General features: G+C 45.4%; 1 protein-coding gene across 8 annotated transcripts in view; it reads right to left on the bottom strand.

Annotated features, from left to right (window-relative positions):
- Positions 1 to 22,006, bottom strand: part of LOC110983882 (uncharacterized) — a 107,808-nt gene that overhangs the window by 49,958 nt on the left and 35,844 nt on the right. For 7 of the 8 annotated variants that reach the window (XM_087142120.1, XM_087142124.1, XM_087142127.1 and 4 more), the window contains 23 exons: positions 20,972 to 21,115; positions 20,027 to 20,181; positions 19,181 to 19,376; positions 18,171 to 18,406; positions 17,542 to 17,656; positions 16,983 to 17,195; positions 16,620 to 16,797; positions 15,215 to 15,323; positions 14,319 to 14,462; positions 13,275 to 13,404; positions 12,510 to 12,857; positions 11,570 to 11,674; positions 10,897 to 11,019; positions 10,394 to 10,453; positions 9,108 to 9,299; positions 7,766 to 7,977; positions 6,773 to 6,930; positions 5,801 to 6,026; positions 4,724 to 5,062; positions 3,067 to 3,237; positions 2,110 to 2,238; positions 1,329 to 1,489; positions 454 to 580 (listed from right to left, as the gene is read on the bottom strand). In XM_087142120.1, the coding sequence (XP_086998246.1) occupies positions 454 to 580; positions 1,329 to 1,489; positions 2,110 to 2,238; positions 3,067 to 3,237; positions 4,724 to 5,062; positions 5,801 to 6,026; positions 6,773 to 6,930; positions 7,766 to 7,977; positions 9,108 to 9,299; positions 10,394 to 10,453; positions 10,897 to 11,019; positions 11,570 to 11,674; positions 12,510 to 12,857; positions 13,275 to 13,404; positions 14,319 to 14,462; positions 15,215 to 15,323; positions 16,620 to 16,797; positions 16,983 to 17,195; positions 17,542 to 17,656; positions 18,171 to 18,406; positions 19,181 to 19,376; positions 20,027 to 20,181; positions 20,972 to 21,115 (3,971 nt within the window). The remainder of the gene's footprint in view (positions 1 to 453; positions 581 to 1,328; positions 1,490 to 2,109; positions 2,239 to 3,066; positions 3,238 to 4,723; positions 5,063 to 5,800; positions 6,027 to 6,772; positions 6,931 to 7,765; positions 7,978 to 9,107; positions 9,300 to 10,393; positions 10,454 to 10,896; positions 11,020 to 11,569; positions 11,675 to 12,509; positions 12,858 to 13,274; positions 13,405 to 14,318; positions 14,463 to 15,214; positions 15,324 to 16,619; positions 16,798 to 16,982; positions 17,196 to 17,541; positions 17,657 to 18,170; positions 18,407 to 19,180; positions 19,377 to 20,026; positions 20,182 to 20,971; positions 21,116 to 22,006) is intronic. The other variant, XM_087142122.1, reaches the window with a different exon arrangement.

Here is a 22,006-nt window from a genome sequence, read left to right as displayed (position 1 = left end):
CATGACAGTGCTCAAAACTATCTCTGTCCACTGATAAAAAATGATTGTCTTGTATTTATTAACAAAAAAAAATTAATTTTATCTAAAGAAAATTTCTTGTCGCATCTACAGGCTAAAATTTTTAAATGGAGAGACAAAAAAGTATTTCTTGAACATTAATGTTTTCTTCTCATTTCCAAAACAAAAAAAGAAGTATGGTCAAACTTTCAGAGTTAACCGTTCCTTCTTCAAGGCACAGAATTTCGACCTCAAAAGCTGTCAAGATAGCATGTGCTCCAAACTGCGTAAGCCCCCCCCCAAAAGCTCCGTCCTGCAGATGCCTCACGAGGAACTTGCTGGTGTTACTGTCAGCTACTCCAGAAGCCTATCTATCTATAAATCATTTTCTTCATATCCTACACGAGGCACATTCTGTGCCGTGGGTCTTCTCTTTTGGAACCAGTCACGACTTACGCGGGCCAGGTTGAGATCGTCCACGTGACACATCAACTTCTTGCTCCCTTTGGGCACGTAGGTCCGGCCGTGTTTCCACTCCAGCCGCTCCTCCAGTCTCTGCCACAGCACGCGGCTCGTGGTGAACCTTCATAATACAAAGCCCAAAGGGGAGGGTGGGGTGGGGGTAAATTAGCATTTTAGAACCTTTTAGACGACTCCGTCGGGAACCAAGGCCCGTTCTTCTATGACAGCGGACCAGTTTCACAGGAAGGTAAGTAAAAATGAATTGCTGTAAGAGTACGGAAATTTTGTTGCAGGTTACCAACCAAGTCGCCGTGTGGCCTATTTCACTAGCAATCGTTGAGCTGCTTAGTTGAAAATTCAGTTGGCAAATCCTTTTTTGCTCAGCCCCCGAAAATCTATCCAAAACATTGTCATTAACAAATTGTACAGTTCCTCCCCTGTGCTGAGACGAATCATGAAGAACACGTATTTTAAAAGGGTCCATTTAAAAATGTGACCCAATCTAACAAACTGAGTCACATGTCGCCAATGCCAGTTTTGAGGCCTTTCAATTTTATCTGGGGCACTGTGAATCAAGCAGGACCGTCATCGGTTTCATTATGATGACCAGTTGTATCAGGATGCCAGGGTTGGCAAACCAAACTCAGCTTGTTCTTTCTAATACAAACTGAAAAAAAAATTACAGCCAAAATGACTTCTGAATATCACTGCATCCGGTCAGAAATGGTGTTATGATTATTAAAGGGGAGAAAAATCAAAATACATTCAAGCTCTTCCTTAAATGTTGAGGCCAGGTTTACTCATTTGCTGGAGGTTGTTCCGATTCCTAATGGGGGTTGGTGGTGTCAGGTTGAGAATCTGCAACTTGCCTGTTGGTTGTGATTGAGAGGGACAGCACCTCTGCTACCTCACCGGAGCAGACGGTTCGAATCCTGTCATTGACGATGGCGGTCTTGCCACAACCTCCTTCCCCAGTGAGCAGCACTGGTCTGCCAGCATCGGACAAGAGGCTCAGCAAGTAGGAGATTTGCTATTCAATGTAACAGAAAAAAAATACTTGTAACAAGAAACCCTCTCGTTGAGAACAAGTGATGATGGATGGTTCGTACCAAGGTCTTCATTCGAGTCCATGTCTAGGGTTTTTAGCTAAGAGCAAGCGCTGTAGCATACCTGCCAACATTGACAAGTCAGAAATCGGTACAAATGTTTTACGACCCCGCAGCAAAACAAGGAGCTTCATAAAAGGGCTTGTGACTGGACTTGCTGAAGGACTTTGGAACCGGACTTGCTGAAGGACTTTGGAACTGGACTTGCTGAAGGACTTTGGAACTGGACTCGCTGAACGACTTTGGAACTGGACTTGCTTAAGGACTTTGGAACTGGACTTGCTGAAGGACTTTGGAACTAGACTTGCTTAAGGACTTTGGAACTAGACTTGCTGAAGGACTTTGGAACTGGACTTGCCGAAGGACTTGTAAAAAAGACGTGTTAAAGGCCTTGTGACTGGGCTGAATGAAACTGGACATGTGATGGATTTGACCATTACCAAGCAAGAGCCAGAACCAAAATGTAAAATATACTTTATTCTTTCAATTTTTTTAAGAAGATACAACACAGGGCAGATAACTGGAAGAAGAAATTAATACGAACCTCTACACTGATGGTGTGCACGAATGCGTCGGGCGGGATGCCCTCATGAGGCGGCATGCTGTAAGGTGGCACAGCCTCGCTCCAGTGCACAAACTGCTGGGTATCACCATCCACAAAGTAATCAAACACCTGGACAAGGAGGCAAATAAAAAGAGGAAGCCAGAATACTTTTAAAATAAACAAATGCAAATCAGATCCTAGAAAAAAGAGTTGCTAATGCAGTGTGAAGTTCTCTTTGCTTTTTTAAGAGCTGGCTAACACGCTCCTTCACCTTTGGCAGAGAGGTCACACTACCAAGTGACAACAGTGCACAGCACTCTAGTGACCCTCCTGAAGAGGCATACTGCATGCATGCACTAATATGTGCACAACTATAGCATGATGTACACGACTGATTTTCACCGGAATGTGCACAAATTCAAAGACCAGTAGCATCTCCATAGGGGTATTTAGGCCCCAGCAACAATAACGTTTTACACGTCTGGGGAGTTTGCGCTCCAAATCCATGATAGATACATTGCCATAACCCTGAGAATATATTGCCCTAACCCTGAGAATATATTGTCCTGACCCTGGGAATATATTGCCCTAACCCTAAGAATATTTCACTATGTGTCGATTTGCTGCTTTTTCTGTCACCAATTCAAGAAAGTTATATTAACATTTTCTGCCAATTCTTCCTTCGAGGTAAGTACTGTATGGTCTTTTCTTTAATATGCAAGTAACAGTCCCCATGATAACGAAGAGTGTCTTTTAATGCTTTCATGTAAACTCCAGGATGGCTCTGAAAGCCACAGCTGCAACTTTTGACACATCCTGGGGCTATGTCCTTCTGCTTCTGTACAAGCCACTGGCTAGGGCTAACTTCACTTCTCACAGAACACTTGCATTATCGCCAGCCACAGCCGCAACTTTTGACACAGAAGCAGCCTAGGGCCAAGTCATACATGTACTTACATCCGCCCCGTCTGGGTAATCAATGTACTCTCCCCACTGGTTGAGCCACCAGGCGCTGAAGGCCGACCGGTCACGCTCCTCCAGGGTACCGGCGAAGGCCCAGACGCAGGCAAAGTTGACATAGCGCTCGTAGTGGATCGGCTCAAGCTCTGTACTTTGGGAGATTAAGGCCTGCAGAAATGAAAGGAAAAACGTTACTGACAATTATCTGTTCTTCTAGTGAGCAAAATACTGTGCACATTCGGGTACGTATGGCTATTTTTGAGAAAACTATATCAGCACTGAGAACAGGGTCATTTTTCGGGACAGAGTGCATCAAAGATATACTGTTTGTTTGTTACCCCTGACGGCAATGCCAATAGCTCAGCAGACGGATTAATGTGTTCAGAAATCACAGAGCTAAGCATAAAACAAACAAAAAGCGGAGAAACAAGATCACTGCTGCAAATTCAGTTCACACCATTGCTGCCATTTTTCTCCATGATTCGATTCCATCGATTAGATTTGATTTGATTCTATTCAAATCAGTCTGATATCGCTCAATTCCGTTCGATTCAACAGACATTTATTTTGAACTCACTAGCCATTACAAATTGCACTGATATATAAGAGTACGATGCTAGGAGTTTTAAGCGGAGAAAAAAAGGAGGCAAGTATCACCAGTCATGTAGCAACACACTGCATTGATGCTACAAATTGACAGGACCACTGTTCCCTTTGACTTGATTGGCAGTGTGCAAGTTGCCTGCACACTGAATGGAACTGAACAATAGCCGCATTATGAGCTGGGATGGAATGGGGGGACTCTAAGGCTGCATCTTGTCTAGAGCTAGGTCTAGGTCTTCGCTCCATTGGAAATGTGTGGAGACGCGTAGACAATAGACCTAGCCGTAGCTCTGGAAGCCCGTTTCGGACACGGCCTAAGACACATGGTGGCAGCAGACAAAGTGGTCTAGTGGAAGGTACTGTGCATGCTCGGAACGCACTCATGCTCGGAACCAGTAAAAAGGACCAAAGTTTTGTCACCACCAAGGGTTTTTAAAGTCTTCCTTTGAATCAAGTCCCATCCTTTAGTGGCATAACGTTACCTTGGAAACACCTCTAGTTGTAATGTAAAAGCAAGTAATGACAACTAAAAAAAAATGGAAAAAATGCAAGATGGCTGTGCAACTGCAACCTTCTTTTATTACGAGACGCACCCTTACATACACAGATTGCACGGTCAAAACCATTCAACTGTAAAGCAATTAACCGATACCAAATCGGCAGATTCGTTTAACCCCTTCGCTATGGAGGACTGCTACTACCGCCCCATTGTGTGAGGATTAGTGCATACCACACATACAGTCTATTCACCATGCAGCTGCTGGTTCAATGGGGCCTGCTGCTGGACAAAGCCCTCCATTCAGGGCATACCGCAGCCCAGCAGTCGAGGTCAAAATAATCCCGCCGTGAAGGGGTTAACGGCAATTTCAGGAATTTGTCAGTTGAGTTTATGCTTACTCTTTAATGTGTACATTTTAAAATTACACAATACCACATCTCTAATGTAAGGTAAGCAACGCTAATATGAAGTAGGAGATTAATGGGCTGAATATCTGGGTGTTCTTCCAGCAGCAAAGCCACACCCTGAGGTCCGGTTTCCTCCCCAACTTACCTCCAGGAGGCTGCAGAAAGTCATGACCATGCTCATCTCTGACACGTCCACCATCCTCTTCATCCTCCCCTTGTTCCTCCCGGCCCCGACCACGCGCCCCTCCCCTCTCTCCCTTGTCCCACCCGCCACCATCATCTCAGGCTTGGTGCAGCGGTCCAGGTGGTCCAGGGTGGGCCCCACGTAGCGGTCGGTCAGGGAACGCAGGATGGGCTGGTCCCTGTCGGCACAGCGGTCCAGCCAGCTGGCCAGCACCAGCCGCCAGGAGACGTCCGAGGTGTCCATGGACAGCAAGCCTGCCTCAGACAGCACGGCGGGACTCAGATTAGCTGCGGACTCCATCTGCCAAAATGAGGAAAAATAAAATATGTTAGGCACAGCATGGTAACATTAACAGGTAAATGCCATTCAACATGCCATGTTTCCACAAGTCATTTTTCCACAAGTTACAAGTCATTTTCTCTCAAGTCAAGTTTTTCCACAAGTCATTTTTTTGACTATCAAGTCCCAAGTCATGTTCTCCCAAGTCAAGTCCCAAGTCATGTTCTCCCAAGTCAAGTCCCAAGTCATGTTCTCCCAAGTCAAGTCCCAAGTCATGTTCTCCCAAGTCAAGTCCCAAGTCATGTTCTCTCAAGTCAAGTCACTACTAATTTTGCCGCAAGTCAAGTCACAAGTTACTGTCTCCCAAGTCAAGTTTTTCCACAAGTCAAGTCCTAAGTCATGTTCTCCCAAGTCACAGGTCACATTCTCCACTAGTCAAGTCCCAAGTCACGTTCACCCAAGTCAAATCACAACTCATTTGTAACAAGTCAAGTTAAAAGTTATTTTCTCTCAAATCAAGTTTTTCCACAGGTCAAGTCCCAAGCCATGTTCTTCCCAGTCAAGTCACAGGTCATGTTCTCCACTAGTCAAGTCCCAAGTCATGTTCTCCCACGTCAAGTCCCAAGTCACGTTCTCCTAAGTCAAGTCACTAGTCATGTTTACACAAGCCATTTTTCAATAGTTCAAGTCATCAGTCATTGTTGTCCAGAAGTCAAATCACGTCACTGTCCTCTTGAAATACCGAGGCCACACACGTACCTCCCAAAAGATGCGAAGGTTGTCCGGCAGGCGGACGCGCTCATTGTTGGCTAGCACCAGTGCGCCGTCGCCGTGCAAGACGGAACCGAAAATCTCCATCTGGCGGGGGTCGATGGGGCCGTCCAGGTGCAGCGTCTTCATGACGGGCCGACTGTGGGTGAAGTCGGTGTTGTGGACCAGACACAGCTTGCGCAGCAGGGAGATGAACAGACCGTCTCTCCACTCCCTGGAGAAAGAGAAATCGAAATGATTGGTTGCATGGAAGAGCGCTGTCGTCGAGACTTCTTAAGACCATCACAAGACACCACAAGATCATCACAGGGCTAACACAAGACCTCCAGTCTGACTTCAGATCAGAAGCTAATCAAACAAGCTCCAACAAACACATTCCTTTGTCATTGTTCACCCAGCTACATGTACATTAGACTGGTCTTGTGAACAGTCATGTGACTGGTCTTGACTACAACATCGGCTACACAAATGGTGAATATAGTGAACGCTTGTTTAGTTTATTTCTATCCATCCGACAGAGAAAGTCCATCCATCACTAAAAATACCAAAGACAGGGGGAATGTAAGTGGCACAGACGAACGCAAAGATGAAATGTTCAGTTTTAGCGATAGGAAGAAAAACCAGATAAATATACAAGTGAAACCAGGCAGGGAACCAGGCAGGGACTAGGTGAGATTCGAACCCCGGGTCACAGAGGTGGAAGGTGAAGCCACTACACCAATCCTGACTTCTTGTGTGCAATGGTAAGAATAATTTCATGAGGTGACAGACTGAACGTTCGATTCCACTCACGCGAAACATTCATTATTTGTTTATCAATGCCTGAATCGGTCCGTTGAGTACTAGTCACTATTTTGCTTTGCACGTTCAAATTCAATTCATGCTTAAATGGATGTTTCTTCGTGTCTAGCAACATGCTCTCAGTATTTGACAACCAAATTCGACTCAAGTTTAACTTACTTAGTCTTGGGGTCGGAGTAGCCCAAGAGCTCTTGCGATTCCACAGCCTGGGTGAAGATCCGCTGGGCGCTGACGACGTTACCCATCTCCCGCTGGGCTCCAACCAACGTCTTAATGCACTCGCTCTTGCCACATCCTGCGGGACCAACCACGATGACCTAGAGACAAACAGACCAAAACTAAATAAATCTACGAACGTCCAGATAAAAGGTGCCTAACTGTATGAGTGTTTACGAGTGAAATAGTAAGGATAATTTCATGAGGTGACAGATGACATGTTCCACTTCAAAAGGCCAAGCCGAGTGGAATGGAACCTTTTTCCTGTCACTGGGAATGAAATTAATGAAATGGGGGCAGGAACCAGTCCAGTGAAATGAAGTTCTATTCAACGGGTGGAACAGAGCAAACAATTCAATGACATGTGATCAACTACCCACCTATCAGATTGATGGGACTTGGTGCAGGCATTATACACAATACAACACTAACTTCCTATACTAAAGATGCTGTTGTTTAAAAATATTGAATGAAAGTACTTTTAATAGTTTTGCTGAAGAGGGTCACTTAAACCAGAAATACCACAAGATGAAATGCCAGCGTATAAGTGGAAATACTCACAACTGTGCAGGGAATATAGGTTGGAGACTTCCATGGACAGAAAGGACTCTATTTCAGCTTATATTGAAAATGTTCAAAAATCAACAGAAAACTTTGGCTTACGTTCACAAGGGAAAGGCATTGTTTGTAAACTTGTAAAAAAGTGCCCTTTATGACCCTCATGACTGGTTTCAAGCCAACTTTTTTTGAAGAAAAAATACATCCTAGGCAACAATTCTCGAGCCAATTTCACATTTCCCCTCCCTGCATAAATTTACTGAGAGACACTTTCAGAAGCTCAGTGTAAACGGGCCCTGCTGATCAGTTCATCAAGAAAATGGTGCCCTGTCCCCCCTTATAATAATTATAAACAAAAATTGACTCGTGTTGGCGTACGGTCTGGTGGCTGTCGGTCAGTTGTGCCAACTGCGCTACCCGGGCCTGGAAGGCTGTCCCCGGCAACAGTCCCAGCTCGCTGGTTGCCACGGCGATGGCCGAGTGGATGTCGTCCAGCGGCTGCTTGTCCTGGCCGCCGGCGGGGCTGACCAGCTGGGCGGTGGTGGAGGCCGGGTGGGTGCTGACCACGGGCGTGTTCAGGCTCACTTCACCTGTGGAAAGAGGGAGAGAAATATTTTCAAATGGTGAGAAGATAGAACAGGACGCTTGGCAGGGCTCAGTTTCACAGCTGCGCTGACCATGGGATTACATGCTTAAGATTTAATACAACTCCAAGCCGCAACGTTTTGACATGTAAGTACGCCCAACACAAAAGCTTAAAATTTCTCGATGACCTGCTTGGGGCCAGTTCACACATGGGGCGAATGCTTAAGTGGAACACATTTGACATCACAAGGCATTGGCAAGTGAAATTCACCCATGCTGAAACGGATTCAACATTTGCATTTGCAGTCGCAAGTCTTTGACCTGACATACAAGTAATACAGAAGCGTGTTCACGTTCCCTCTCACACCGAGACAGGACCTGCCTTGAAAGTAAGCAGCACCGCCAACTTGCACCTTGACGTCCTGAGGGAATGCATTTTGTACACATTTACCAATACCTTCATGTACATAGAATGCCGTCAGTGAACAGTCACATGTGTCTACGCACAGCATTTATGATTCTTGTCAGGGTCAGTCCGAGGGACAATTTTACAGACCTGAGAAACAAGAGGGATAGACCCTCCACCGTCCTTCCCTCAAAGACCCATGCTGAAGAATGATATCTCTACTCACAAGTATCCCCACTAAACAGCCTCGTTTTTATAAACAGGTCTTCTGAAAAATGTGCATGTAATACATTTCTCCTGCACAAAAATTGACGGCGAAGCATTACTCACGAGTGTTTTTCTCAATACTCCGCACACACAAAAAAACGGAGAACCTTTTTTAGAATGTGTAACAAACACATTTCCAGTCAGGAAGTGTGACCCAATCCCACAAAATGAGTCTTACTGAAGCGTTTTCCCTGATTCTGTTTCAAACTGCCTTTAGAAAGAGCAAACGGAGCTCTTTGTATTGAGGTATCCCTCAGTTTGCTATCCGGACAAAAATGGATGTTGCATAGGTAAAAAGAAATTTCACGGTTGTTATTGATTTTTATGCTATGTAAGATTCTCTTTAAGGCCGGTAAGACTCGAAAGCAGCTCTGGCTACCAGCGAGTCACTTAGCTTGGTTGGATCACAAAAGATTACCGCTAGCTTCTTGTTATCAGCTCCAAGAGGAGCCCTTTTATTACCATTTGTCTTGGAGACTTCGTCCTGCCCGGCGAAGCCCATGGGAACTCGGACGTCCGGGAACACGTCCTCCACCATGCTGATGAACATCTCGGCATCGCTGCCGTGAAGGCGCGGTAGGAAGTTGTTGCGCAGGGCCGTCACCACGGCCTCCGCCTCGTACTTGGTCAGGCTCTCGGGAAGCTCGTTGGCACCTGGTCGGGGGGGGGGGGAAGAGAGGGTGGGGAAAATTCAGGATGAGTTTGCCGCGTGATCAGACATCATCTGGGCAGGCACAGATATGCAATCAAGAAGTCACAAACTGCTCGAGACTTTCTTTTGAATTGAATGGCACACACTGAAAAGCAAAACATGGAAGTCAGCTGATCTGAAGAGAAAGTTGCAAGCTTGCATACGATCTGCCCTGAGGTAAAGTGCACCCCCAAGCGGCAAAAGAAAGACAGGTGGTTGTGAGTTCTCCAAGCGGGTTCTTGCACGCGTTCTGTGTGTACGCAAAGACCATACTTTAAGGAATAAATTTGTTAAACGTACTCAGCGTGCTCCACACCAAACACGCCACTGATCTCCATTATAAACGCGCGCTTATGCTGTGAGTATAAAAAAAAACATGCCCTTCTTGTTGAGCTCGGAGCGGATTGGGCAATCAGACAACAAGAAAATATATCACAGCTCCAAGAGTAAACACTGAAGGTGAAAAAAAAAGGAGGAACCAGCTGCCAAAGTCCCTTGGTACATCCAGTCATAAGTCCCTTCACAAAAAAAAGCTTAAAAAAGACATGGGAATGCTTATGTCACAGCTCACTTGAAGAGCTTGTGACTTGGCTAAAGATTGAATGACATGTGATGGACTACAACAATTCCAACGCTACTCCATGCAAGGTTGAATGCCTCCTCATTTATGACAGATGCAAAATTCACGGTAGTCACTCAGGTTCCTTTTTTTATTGGTTATCGTAATTTTTGTTGGAGGGGTTCTTTATTCATTAAGAACTTGTGCAAAATAGAAAAGAAAGAAGGTAAAATACAACCAAATTACAAGCGGACAAAGGTTTTCTCTGATGACTAGTTCTCAAATGTGGATCAAATGCCCTCTGATGTTTTTGTGCCGAATGAAAGAAAAACCACTGCTTTTATACACAGACGAGGCAATCACCAGAATCACTACAAATTATAAAGTCTGACAAGATTGAGATGCTGTGCTTCACAACCCACAGGAAGCAGACAATACCGAGACCGCAAAGACAGTTGCCGAGTATTTCACAGAGCGGCAAAACTGAAAGCATCTCACCTTTTTCCGGCTTGTCGCTTTCCACTTCCGCGATGTTCTCTAGAGATTCCGCATTTAAAGCTGAGAGAAAACGAGACAACAATCTTTCAATGTTCTGTTATGAGGTTGGAAAAGAACTGTAATGGACCCATTCACTCCGTACTAAACCCATGCTTTAACTCAAGACACTGTGTATACCTTCATATAAAACAGCATACCCTCCTTCAGGAGAAGGGACTCCCAGTCGGGAGATCACAGTCTATACCTTGTATTGACTCACATAAAAATCTAAGTAACTAGTCTCAGAAGAAATGTCTTCAACCTGCGTGAACCTTGATCAGGAAAGTCCCCAAATAATACCTCAACACAGGTCTCTGTGTTCAGTTGGGAGATATTTAGCTCATATCCATGTCACCACTCTCAAGAAACAACTATAATTGACATTTGCCCCACCCCCCATTTGGGAACCTATCCCTTGATTAACTCTCCATCAGGGTATGATTATCCTCCGATCAAACCCTTACCTGCTTCATGGTCCTCGGCCAGCTGAAGCACGAGCAGCTGGTCCAAGATGGCTCCTGCCTCCGTGACAATGCAGCGAGTGCCCTGAATGCTCCAGCCGTGGGAATCCTCGCACAGGTCTCTCCCTTGAGTGAGGGAAACGCACAAAAACACCAGTCGTGCCAGTGGATTTAAACAATGCTTTTTACACATCAAGGGATTTAAAAAGACCAACAGACAAGCTTTGGCTAAAAACAACGTATGCCCTTATAAACTGGGACCACTACTGTTTCTGTTAAGTTTGCTATCTGCCTTGAGCAGAAGCGCACCTCATAGGTTGGAAAAAGCCAATGTTGGTTGGGAGTGTTTGTTTTGTTGGTAACGACACATCCGTAACAAGTGTATTTCATAATCGTTCCTGAACCAACAAGGTGCACCATGTCTTCCCAAGATGATTTCACAGCAACAGCGCCCTCAGTTGTCTAGAAAAGCATGGATAACTATAACTGCTTTCCGGTGCATTTGACCAGATCCTAGTGCAACATAATTTTCATACATTGCAGAAGAGTACAAAGATGTAGAACAATTGTGTCTAATAAAAATTCATTCCAGCTTCACTTTAAGCATTGTAAAACTCCAAGCACTTCAAATTCCAACGATAGTGTGATCTGCTCAAACTGTGGCCAGTTTTAATACCGAGTGTGACATCCTGCGAGGCCGGGGACGAGTTGGGAATCATCTGGGTGTACATTTCCCTCAGCGCCGTCAACTTGTGGGACAGCTCCACGGCTTTGGTGAATCCTTCAGGGAAAAAAAAATTTAGTCAAGTTAGACTGTAGACTACTGCTTGATGTGTGGGCTAAAGGTGAAAATGCCTTGATGCACTTTCTGTCCAACTGCACAATGGAAGAATCACTGTTAACTTTGCCAATGTGACAACGTCGTATCCTGAGGGTCGGTTCATGCATGGTGTAAAAATGAGCACCGTGTTAGACAACACTGAGAAGTCAGAAATTGGAGCACCCAGTTTTGTACATGAGTTCAACAACTACCATTTTCACATAGCAAATGGCACCCTCCTGTTTTTGCAACTAGCCCCCTCTTTTGTCTGCGATAGCAGCCTGTTTGCAGGGACTTTATCACTTTTCTTTCTTTTATGAAAATCGGAATGCTCCCCTTTTTTTGCAGTCTGAAAACTTAGACTAGCTTACATCGGAATAGTTGGTAAGTATGGAGCATGTGCGCAATTCTCTGATGTCGTTTAGACTATTCATGCCGCAGATTCAAAATCGTTCAACCTACGAACTTAATTTCATGACGTCAAATTCTATTTGCTTTCATGTTTGCTTAATTGGTGACCTAGACTCAAGTCAAGGAAAGTGGACCACACCTGAAGATGGAGCAGTGTTAATGGCATAATATCTTGTGCCCCAGACCTCCTTGACCATCATTTCTGACTGCATTATTTTGATTCAGTTCTGAACAAGACATATTTGTCCATGAAAAATTAATAATGGAAAGCCACAAATCTGACCACTTTGGCAAAGACTCTACTTTTGTACCCAGCTTGGTGTCCAGTGGTCCAAGAATAATCTCAGCTCTTGGTAAGTTGTTGGCTTTCAATGACAACATGTACCTTGACTAAGCAGCATGGATTCCAGCGCTACACGGAAGTCCACACTGACCGCCGACACCGTCCGGAACAGCCTGCCCAGCTCGCCGGGCAGCAGGGCAGTGGCTGCATTCAGCAGGACCCTTCCCTCCACCGACGCCCGGGATGCCACCGGCAGGGAGACGGCGGAGTCCAGCGTGGCCAGACAGGCCCCGCCTGCGTTGAGGGCCACCTCCTCCGTCTGCCAGGGAGGAGAGAGGGTGGCCGACTTGCCCTGCCTCAGGGCGTCCAGGTAGCTCTGGAGCAGCTGGCCGAAGGTGCTGAGGACCGGGGCTGTGATGTGGGCTAGGTTGTTGAAGCAGACCCAGGCACCTGCCGGCAAGAAATTGAAGAAGCGTTTTGGATGAGAGTCAGGCTTTTTATAAAAACTTCCTGGCAGCTGCTATAATGAAACCAGAGCAGCCTTTGTCAAAGATATGTAGTCCAATCAAGTGGTTACATTTTCTAGGGTCATTTCGTAACTAGAAATTTTGCAGCCCTTCCAAAGATAAAGAGAATGGGTAAAGGTACACATATGTTTGCTTGAGTGGAGCGCACCTGCGCCTATCGCAACGTAAAGCTAAGAGCTACAAGTCTCAAAGGCTCAAGGTGTGTACAGAATTAACTTCTAACTGGCCGATTACCCATTGCCAAGTCTGCCATTTTAACAATCCGTTGCAAGTGTCACCCAGTTAGTTTCCTGGACGATAGCATATCGCTACAAAAAGAATTGGCTTTTATGGATCTTACCGGTCGATGCCAGTCCTCTAAAGATGTCTGCTAACATCTGCGAGTCGGTGGTGTGAGAGCAGTTGAAGAGATACAGAGGGTGACCTAGACTTCTTGCCATCTCCTGGACAAGCTCCAGACGTCTGTTCCACTGCAGACAGAAGAGAAAAAGGAACTAAAGAGCATTAACCTTGAGACCTCAACCAACCAGGGATATTTCTTTTATTTCAAACGTCTAATCTCGCAGACATTTGTGGTTTATGTACAGTACGTGCTAATTTTGAGCACATTAGCAAAGTATATTGTAATAATCACTACAATGGTATTTCACACCAACATCCAAGAATTATACCATTGTAAACTTTCGTGGAAATTTTACATTCGTTCTGCATCCTGCTGCAAATTTTGAAATTTCCTAAAAATGATTCAAGAAATTTTTTAATGGGTTAAAAACATGTGTGATATATCAATCTACAAACTCAATATGCCTCATAATGGAGAGACAGATTCGCAATAGTGATATTGGAGAAAAAATATGTTAAGGCAGTGGTGTATTCAGCTGAGGGGTTGCAGGGGAAAGTGGCCCCCATGTTGCCTTGCTTGTTTTTTTCTTCACAAGTCAACCATATTGAATTGGAAGTGAGGTCAGCTTTTTTTTGGCAATGAAATGATACTTCTACGGATTAATTTCATTTACAATGATGAATGATTCAAAATATTTGGATTTATTATTTCTAAATGTTTTAAGCAACGGAAGTGAGGGATCGAAACCAAAATAGTCTGGCAACGCCTCATTTGATAGATTACATTTAATAAGAAGGATGCTAGGAACATGATAAAAAAAATGGCTTGGGAACCTTGTTATAATAAGGTCAATTGAAAATGGTGGTATTTTAGAAATGGAACGTACTGCCACTTTTCTTTTACGAAAGAAGAAATTTGTCAGTCAATTTGACAGCCATTTTAGAAAGAGAAATTGCAGTTTTCAACCAGTCCCTACAAGACCCGGATAGGTCACTGCTGTATGGGTTAAGAGGATATTGTGAACCCAGAGGGAGGACTCACCGAGGGTCCGACGCACAGTCCCGCCATGTGGGCCTTGACGGCTTGAGCCAGGCTGAGGAATACCTGCTCGGTGTCTGGGGTCAAGACGAGACGGCCGGCTGAGCCCATGTACTCAAAGCCGTACTCGAAGGAGGTGTCTAGCAGCTGAGAGAGGGGGCAATTTAGAAAAATCAATGTGTGATCTGACAAGACGGAGTCATTGCTGGGTAGTCTCAGGGGCTTTTTCTTTCCGGTCCTTGAAGGTCAAGGTTTTGATTGAAAATGGACGAAGGGGTGCAGTTTATGGGAGAAAGTTATGTTACAGAAACAGAGGGAATTGCAATACTCCATTCTTTGTGGTATACAGCAACAAGGTGTGACGTCATTTGAACCCGGAGGTGTAGTGCAAACGAATGGAGTGCGTGCGCGTGTTAGTGCACGCGCTGGTTCTTACGCTAATGCCTTCTACACAGATAACTGTGCGTGTGACGTATTCGCGTCGGCACTCTACAGCAATTCAAAAATGTGTGTTCTACAACATGAGTTATTCATGGGGTACATTTCTTGCAAATTGTTCGCTCAACCCTCTAAAAGCTCATTTTTACATGCACCCAGAATAAGTTTTAAGTCTTGACGACATACCATTTGCCGTGTTTTTCAAAACGTCTATTAAAAACGGCCTGACACTGACTTTGGACTATCCAGCTTCTCAAAAAAACTCGGTTAAACACGCCAACAAATTATTGAACCGAATGACTTGGATTCCCAGCACATTACATTTTTAGGACACAGACAGTGACTTCTAAACGGCTGTTTGCTGCCAAAGCTGCAATTCTTGAAACTGTTTCCTGCTCTGCATCATCTCTGCAGAACCACTTTGACCAAATGCACAAGACAAGACTCCAGTTGATCCATACCTTGACAGACAGGTTGTTGCTGGTTTCATTCCAGATGTAGCGCAGACGAGATCGCCAATCGAAGGATTCCAGCAGAGATCCTTCCATCTCGTCCTGCTTATCGATCAGTCTAAGCAACAAGGACAAACAAAAACAGAAATATGGAGATTGCTCACATTCATCATCCTGGAATGCTCGGCCTCAAACCTGTGTGCATTGGAACTACCCCCTTATAATAACAAACTGGATTCCCGGAATAGGACACATACTGACGTCATCATTCTTTTTGCGCAGAGCTATACCTGATGTGACTTCGTGACTGGAATTCTAAGGGAACAAATACGTACTTGGCCGGTCGTCAACGTGTTTTTAAGATCAGCATTTAAGACTGAGCCAGTCTTAAACGACCGACCAAGCACATATTTATTCCCATTCATGAATACCATTTTTTAGTCAAAGAGTCAAAAGATGTCAATATATGACAGGTTTCCAACGATTTTGTTAGAGACTTTTATTCTCATTTTCTCGGACACCCCCTGACCATTTGACAGCATATTCCTTGTGCAAGTAGTCCGGGAAAATCTCCTGTGGACTTTGTGCGCGCGTGATGAGTTCTGTGTGCTGCATCGCAAGCAGGCTCTTGACCAATAAGAATGGATTAAACGGTCTCGTATCCAGGTGCCAACACAATCTTACGCAGCTGGCATTATCAAATCACAGCAGGTATTATCAAATGTTTTAAAAACATGGTCACATTGCAAGTTGTTGAGTAGGAAAACTGAGGTATATATGAATACCTTTTTATGCAAATGAAGACCTGGCATTTGTTGGATTATCTTGATTGCTTCTTGCCATGGCATTTTGGCACTTCAAGAGAGACAACTGTAGTCTACTTTTGTTAGATGCCCTCTCTTGAGCCAGAGCACAACTGGGTTGATGCTCTTCTGCAACCAACAAATGTCACAAACTTAAACCTTTCAACTGACCCAACCTGACAACCTGACCCAACCTGATGACCTGACCCAACCTGATGACCTGACCCAATCTGATGACACGACCCAATCTGATGACCTGTGCCAACCTGATGACCTGACCCAACCTGTTGACCTGACCCAACCTGATGACTTGACCCAACCTGATGACCTGACCCAATCTGATATGACATGACCCAATCTGATGACCTGTCCCAACCTGATGACCTGACCCAACCTGTTGACCTGACCCAACCTGATGACCTGACCCAATCCGATGACCTGTCCCAACTTCACGACCTATCCCAACTTGATCAGCCTGCTGTGCCAGCAGAGTCATCAGGTAGTTTGCCATTCTGAATCGAGCTTGAACTGCAACGATTTGAACTTCTTGACCTCGCTTGACCCAGCCTGACCTGAAATGACCTGACCCCACAGGACCAACCAAGCCTCACCTTTGCAGGAGGTCCCTCTGGTGTGCTAGCAGTGTGATCAGGTTGCTGATCTTCTGGATCTGCCCTGGGAACAGCATCAGCTGCAGTTCGCTCTTGTCAATCTTCTCCTCAACTTTGACCTTGACCTTTGGCCTCTCTGGCGGGAGCACGACCTTCATGGTGTCCAGGGGCTTGTCTGCTGTGGCAATCACGCAGACAAAGAGCATTTTTCTCCCATATTGACATGATATTCCAAATGGTTGCCTTAGTGAATTGGCTGCAAAACTATTTTTGCGAATCTAAACATTTCAAGTCAAAGGAGTATTAATCCAGGAAACAGAAGAAGATCTGGCAGGATTTTGGAAAGCACAGGAACAACTCTACCTGGTTCCAGGTTGTCGCCGTTCTCCGCCTGCTGTCCCGACAGGCTGCTGCCCTCCTCGGTGATGGTCGTGGGCTGGTTGAGGGGGGCGGCGTTCTCATTGTTAAGGCTCCAGTGGGATCCCTTGTGTGACTGGGAGCTCTGGCGACCCGTGTGGGACACCACGGTACCCGTGTCCATGACGCTGGTCTGCTCTGACTCTCTCATGGCAGCCGCTGGAATAGACATATCGCTTTCATTTTTTCCCAATTTACGAACACAATCTTTTCATTTCCAATTCCTTCAAAGGTCTTTTCAAGATATTTGACTCTTTGTTCCTTTTTCAAAATTTAATTAGTTTCGTTTTGATAACGCTTGATTTACATAGAAGCCATTTGACAAAACATAGGATCACGAAAGTGAAGTACTCCTGAAAAAAAGAGCGGGAGCACCGTGTGCAGTGTGACAGTTCCAGCACTGTTTATGGTTTCCATATTTTAACTGAACATTGGACTCGCTTGAGGAGTTTTTAATCTACAACTGATTCTTTACCCAGTGGGTCCCAAGACGAGATAGGTTTACCTTCCTTCTTCCTCTTCTCTTTCTCCAGACGCGTCCGCCTCTCGTTCTCATCCTCAACCCCTTTCAGCATCACCACGGCTGCCTGGATGCTGGCCTTCACCTTCTCCAGGGTTTCCTAGAAAAAAAATTAAAGAGGACATGAACTAATCTCTCAGCCGACCCAGTGGTTCCACATGTCTCTTTGTTAATATGACGATGGTGCTCCAAAATTCAGACCTACATTAGCTACTGTGCAATCAGGGTTGGCTTTGTTTGTTCTTTTTTTTGTCTTTTCTTAACAATGGAAGATGCAACCCGGCTTCATCATTCTCGCAGATTTTAGGAGATCTGGGGAGAATCAGGGCATCACACGCCACTAGGGGGCGCTATTCATGATACAGATGTCCAGATTGCACAGACATTCACCCTCGCCAACTTTTTATCAGGATGGCGTATGCAGAGCTCTTGTAGTTTTTTCTCTTTTGCAGTGCTTTTGAATACAGTTTGGTTGTACGGAAGTTTGAAAAACCTGATGATCCACTTTTTTTTTCCCCACAGTGAAAAAGTGGGAGGACGATCCTTGGTCAAAAACGGGGAGTATAAACCCCCATCTCCTGAGATTCATGTCCCTGGAGCCCAGCTGCACATACCCTCATGGCATTCTTGTCTCCGGATTCCATTAGCTTCAGGCACTTCTCCGTCTGCTCGGTGATCTGTATCTGCGTGGCCAGGTGCACCACCTCGGTCACGTGGTCCAGCATCCAGGAAGATGGGCCGTGTCGGCCGTCATACCCACCCTGGCCGCCCCGGCTGTCCTGCGAGTCCCTGGTGCCTGGCCGCTGGGTGCGGCTACCGGTGCGACTGCCTGCTCGGCTACGCGCCGTGCCTACGGTACCGAATCAGAAGTGCGACAGTTAAAAAACACAAAGATGAAAAATGAACCAACTGGGTTTGGGCAAGGTCAGCTTAAAACAAAGCACCTGATGTCACATGGCCAGTGCGTGTCGGCACACAGTGGGCTAAAGCGTGCCATATATCGATACTCTTAAAATTTAACCAACAAGCTTGCTCACTGTGAGGATGCGCTACGAAATACTGAATCTGGTCTATGCTGCACATGGTGTAATGCTACTGAAACATTTTCATGATCCAAATTTGTCTTTGGAAACAGTCTTCAACAAATATTTTGAATTCAGAAGGTGCAATCCTGGATACACTGCTATTTCTTTTCAAATTTTGTATCCAAATCACCAGGCTGAAGATCCACTGCTTTAGGAATAAAACTATTTGGCATCACAGACTCTGTTTTTGTATGTTGTTTTTGTTTACATGTTTACGGAAGTAGAAAATATAAACTACTAAACGCAAACAATTGACAAGCAGAAAGTTTCAGTTTGTCAGGTAACACACCTGCTGAGAATACCTAATTTCCACATTACAAAATATACGTTTTAGAAGATGCATGTCAACAGGTGCGTCATAGAACGCACAGAACTGGGAAGTCCGAAGAAAAAAGAAATTCTTAACGACTTGTTAGATGAAATTAATTTTTTCAAGTCATAATGGTGCTCACGTGAAATGAAATGTACACCAGGAAGTCAGATGGAACAATTCTAAATGCAGTTTGCAAAGGGCACTTTGTCTACAAGAGGCCACTGACCTTTCCTCTCATCCTTGCCGACGGTGACCCGCCTGGCCCCCGCGCTGTGTATCTCCCTCTCTGTCCTGCGGGGCGTGCCGGGAGGCTCCAGGGAGTCATTCCCCAGGGCCGAGGACAGCTGGGTCTGCAGGGTCAGCTTGACCATGGGCAGGAGGTTGCCCAGCCAGCTCTCGATGGGGCCATCGCAGGAGACGATCTGTCGGGGGAGAGTGGAGGGAGGTTGTAAGGGGTGACTGATTCTCAACTACGGCCATGTCCAAATCGACTGACTGCGGCTAGGATTGACATAGGAGCCCGTGGGAAGCGGCCACAGCCGCAGGCAGTGGCTTCCACTGGTAGGCTTTTTCCAGCCGTAGCTATAAAATTCAGATTCAGCCCGTGAATGGCCAGGTTTGATTCTTGCAATGAGAATGGGCAGGGTTGTGATCAAGATGTGAACTTGAATAATCGGGATTACCACAACAATCTGAAAACCAAAGTCCAGAACTTTCCAGGACTAAAATGGGACAATTTGCATGAAATTTTGCAGAGAAACTGTTTTGTTTTATGAACTGAAAGACTGCCATAGCCACTCTCGACCAATGAGGATACACCCTGCAAATATATTACTCCATTTTTACATTAAAAGCGGACTGCAACCCACGAAGATAACCCTTATATGATCTTGATTTCCAAAGCTTTTTCCTGACTTTTCTTCCTTCAACAGGATTCCAATACATCCTGACTTTCCATGACTTTTCCATGACGCTCAACCGGCCACAACCTAGATCTAGCTCTAGACACACGATTGGCCATCATCATTTCAGGCAGGGAGAAAGGTTCCCCCATCTTTCGGCACCGGCTGACCTGTTTGAGTGGCATCCTCTCTCCCATGTTGCTGATGAGACCCGTGATGTTGAAGCTGCACTCGGCCGCCTCCGACTGATTCTCCTCGTACTCCAGGCGGCCCAGGTTCTGCAACAGCTTGGGCAGGTACAGGTTGACCTGGTTCAAGTCATAGCCTGTATAAATCAGCACATGTAGGAACAGAAATAACAACATACTCCCATGTTGGAATACCGGTATTTATCATCGAACAAACCATGTAGGAAACTGACTAGGTGCTTCAAAATTCATTGTAAAGATGAAAAATTAGAGATTTCCTGGAGCAACTCCTAGAACTAGACCTCTGCTTTGACATGACAACATGGCAATCCTGGGCGAGGCACTGTTTTGTTTAAAAGTCGGACACTCAAGGAAAATAATATCTGGCAAACACAAGGCCTGGTTTGATCAAGGACCAACTTGTGGTTGGCTCGTGGCGCATCTTGCATATGTGCAGTAAAGTTGAAGTATGAGCAACTCTTAGTCAACCGCTGTCTGGTCATGGGTCAATGACCTCAATTGGTATGGTGATGTCACCATGAGGAAATGGAGGTGGTTGGTTCGTTTAATGTTTTTGGATGAGGTCATACATAGAATCCCCAGGTCATATAGGCCTTTGGAGAGAAAAAGTGGCAGATGGGCAAAATAAAAAAAAAAAGTGATCAGGATCGGTTATAAGTGACACATGACAATTTCCTTTTTTTTCGCTGTTACTTCTTATCACTGGTCCCCTCTGCACTGTGCTACTAAGAACGGCTACGGCAACCAACAATGCAACCAAAAGTGGTTGGCCGGTCGCAAATGGTTAACGAGATGAGTCCAACTATCGTCAACTTGTGCGTGTCCAAACAGAGTTTAATCCTTGGACTACAGTTGACTACGGTCCTGGGTCGCAGTTGCCCTGAACTTAAACCAAGATGTACTGACCATTGCAGACGATGTGCAGCACGTCCTCCATGGACAGGAAGTAGAAGCGGGGGAAGCGTTGCCGCCTCTTCTCCAAGTACTGGATCAGTGACCGCCGGCACAACTCAAGGTTATTGTTCATCTTCTCCAGGATGTTCAGGATGCCTGCGGGCAAAGGCGAAAGAAGCAGCTGGTGAAAGAGACTAGTCTAGGAAAAGCCATGGAAAGCTCACTGATAGCCACTTTACTACAATACCTGTGTTATAGTGAGCTCAGAACAAGCACACCTGCCTGTAGCCTTCAATCAAGGCCATTACTGTGATCACTGAATTTTCCTTTAGTTGCCACACATACAGCATTTAACCCCTTGACGACGGGAATTTCTTCCAGAAAGCCGACTCCAAGAATTCCAGCCTCGCTTGGCCACAAAGGCCACCTGCCAAACCGCAAATTCTCGGTTTGTGGCCCAGCGTGCTCTGCATGCTTTGAATTACACGGTGAAAAGGCTGATTGTTCGGTGGCATGCGGTTCTACTCACCCTTCCACATTCCCGTTGCCTCTTTTCAAAGAGGGGACTATTGTGAAGCTGGTGATTAAGATGCAAAATCGGTCTTTTCATTTCTGGGCTACGCACAAAGACCAATTACCATATACACAAGAGCCAGAGTCCGCCTTCTTTCACCGTGTTCGCTCGAGCGTGGGCCGAGAATAATAGCTGAAAAGCGGGCTGAGGATCTCAATTTTTACGCCGGCTATAGCCGCTTCCCGACTCGAAGGGATGAAAGAAAGATTAGGAGCTATCTGATTATTACCACCTGCAATGGCCACCCTCAACAATTTGTTCATGGGGATTTTCATGTTTTCTATAATTTTGCTGACAATTTTGGTAACAGTCATCACATTTTACAAAATCAGATGGTGGAAATCCTCAAAGGGAGTGGTCTGGACCTGTGACATGTGTAAGAGGAATCCTGAAATGACAGTTGGTTGAAAGACACTTGCACATCCTATGAATTATTTTCCCTAGTTACAAATCATTCTAACTACCGAGCTATT

The sequence above is a fragment of the Acanthaster planci genome, linkage group LG10 (genome assembly GCF_054643075.1).
Source record: "Acanthaster planci isolate LZ-2023a linkage group LG10, COTS_SCS, whole genome shotgun sequence".
Classification (NCBI taxonomy): Eukaryota; Metazoa; Echinodermata; class Asteroidea; order Valvatida; family Acanthasteridae; genus Acanthaster; species Acanthaster planci.
This window is presented reverse-complemented; position numbering and strand designations above follow the sequence as displayed.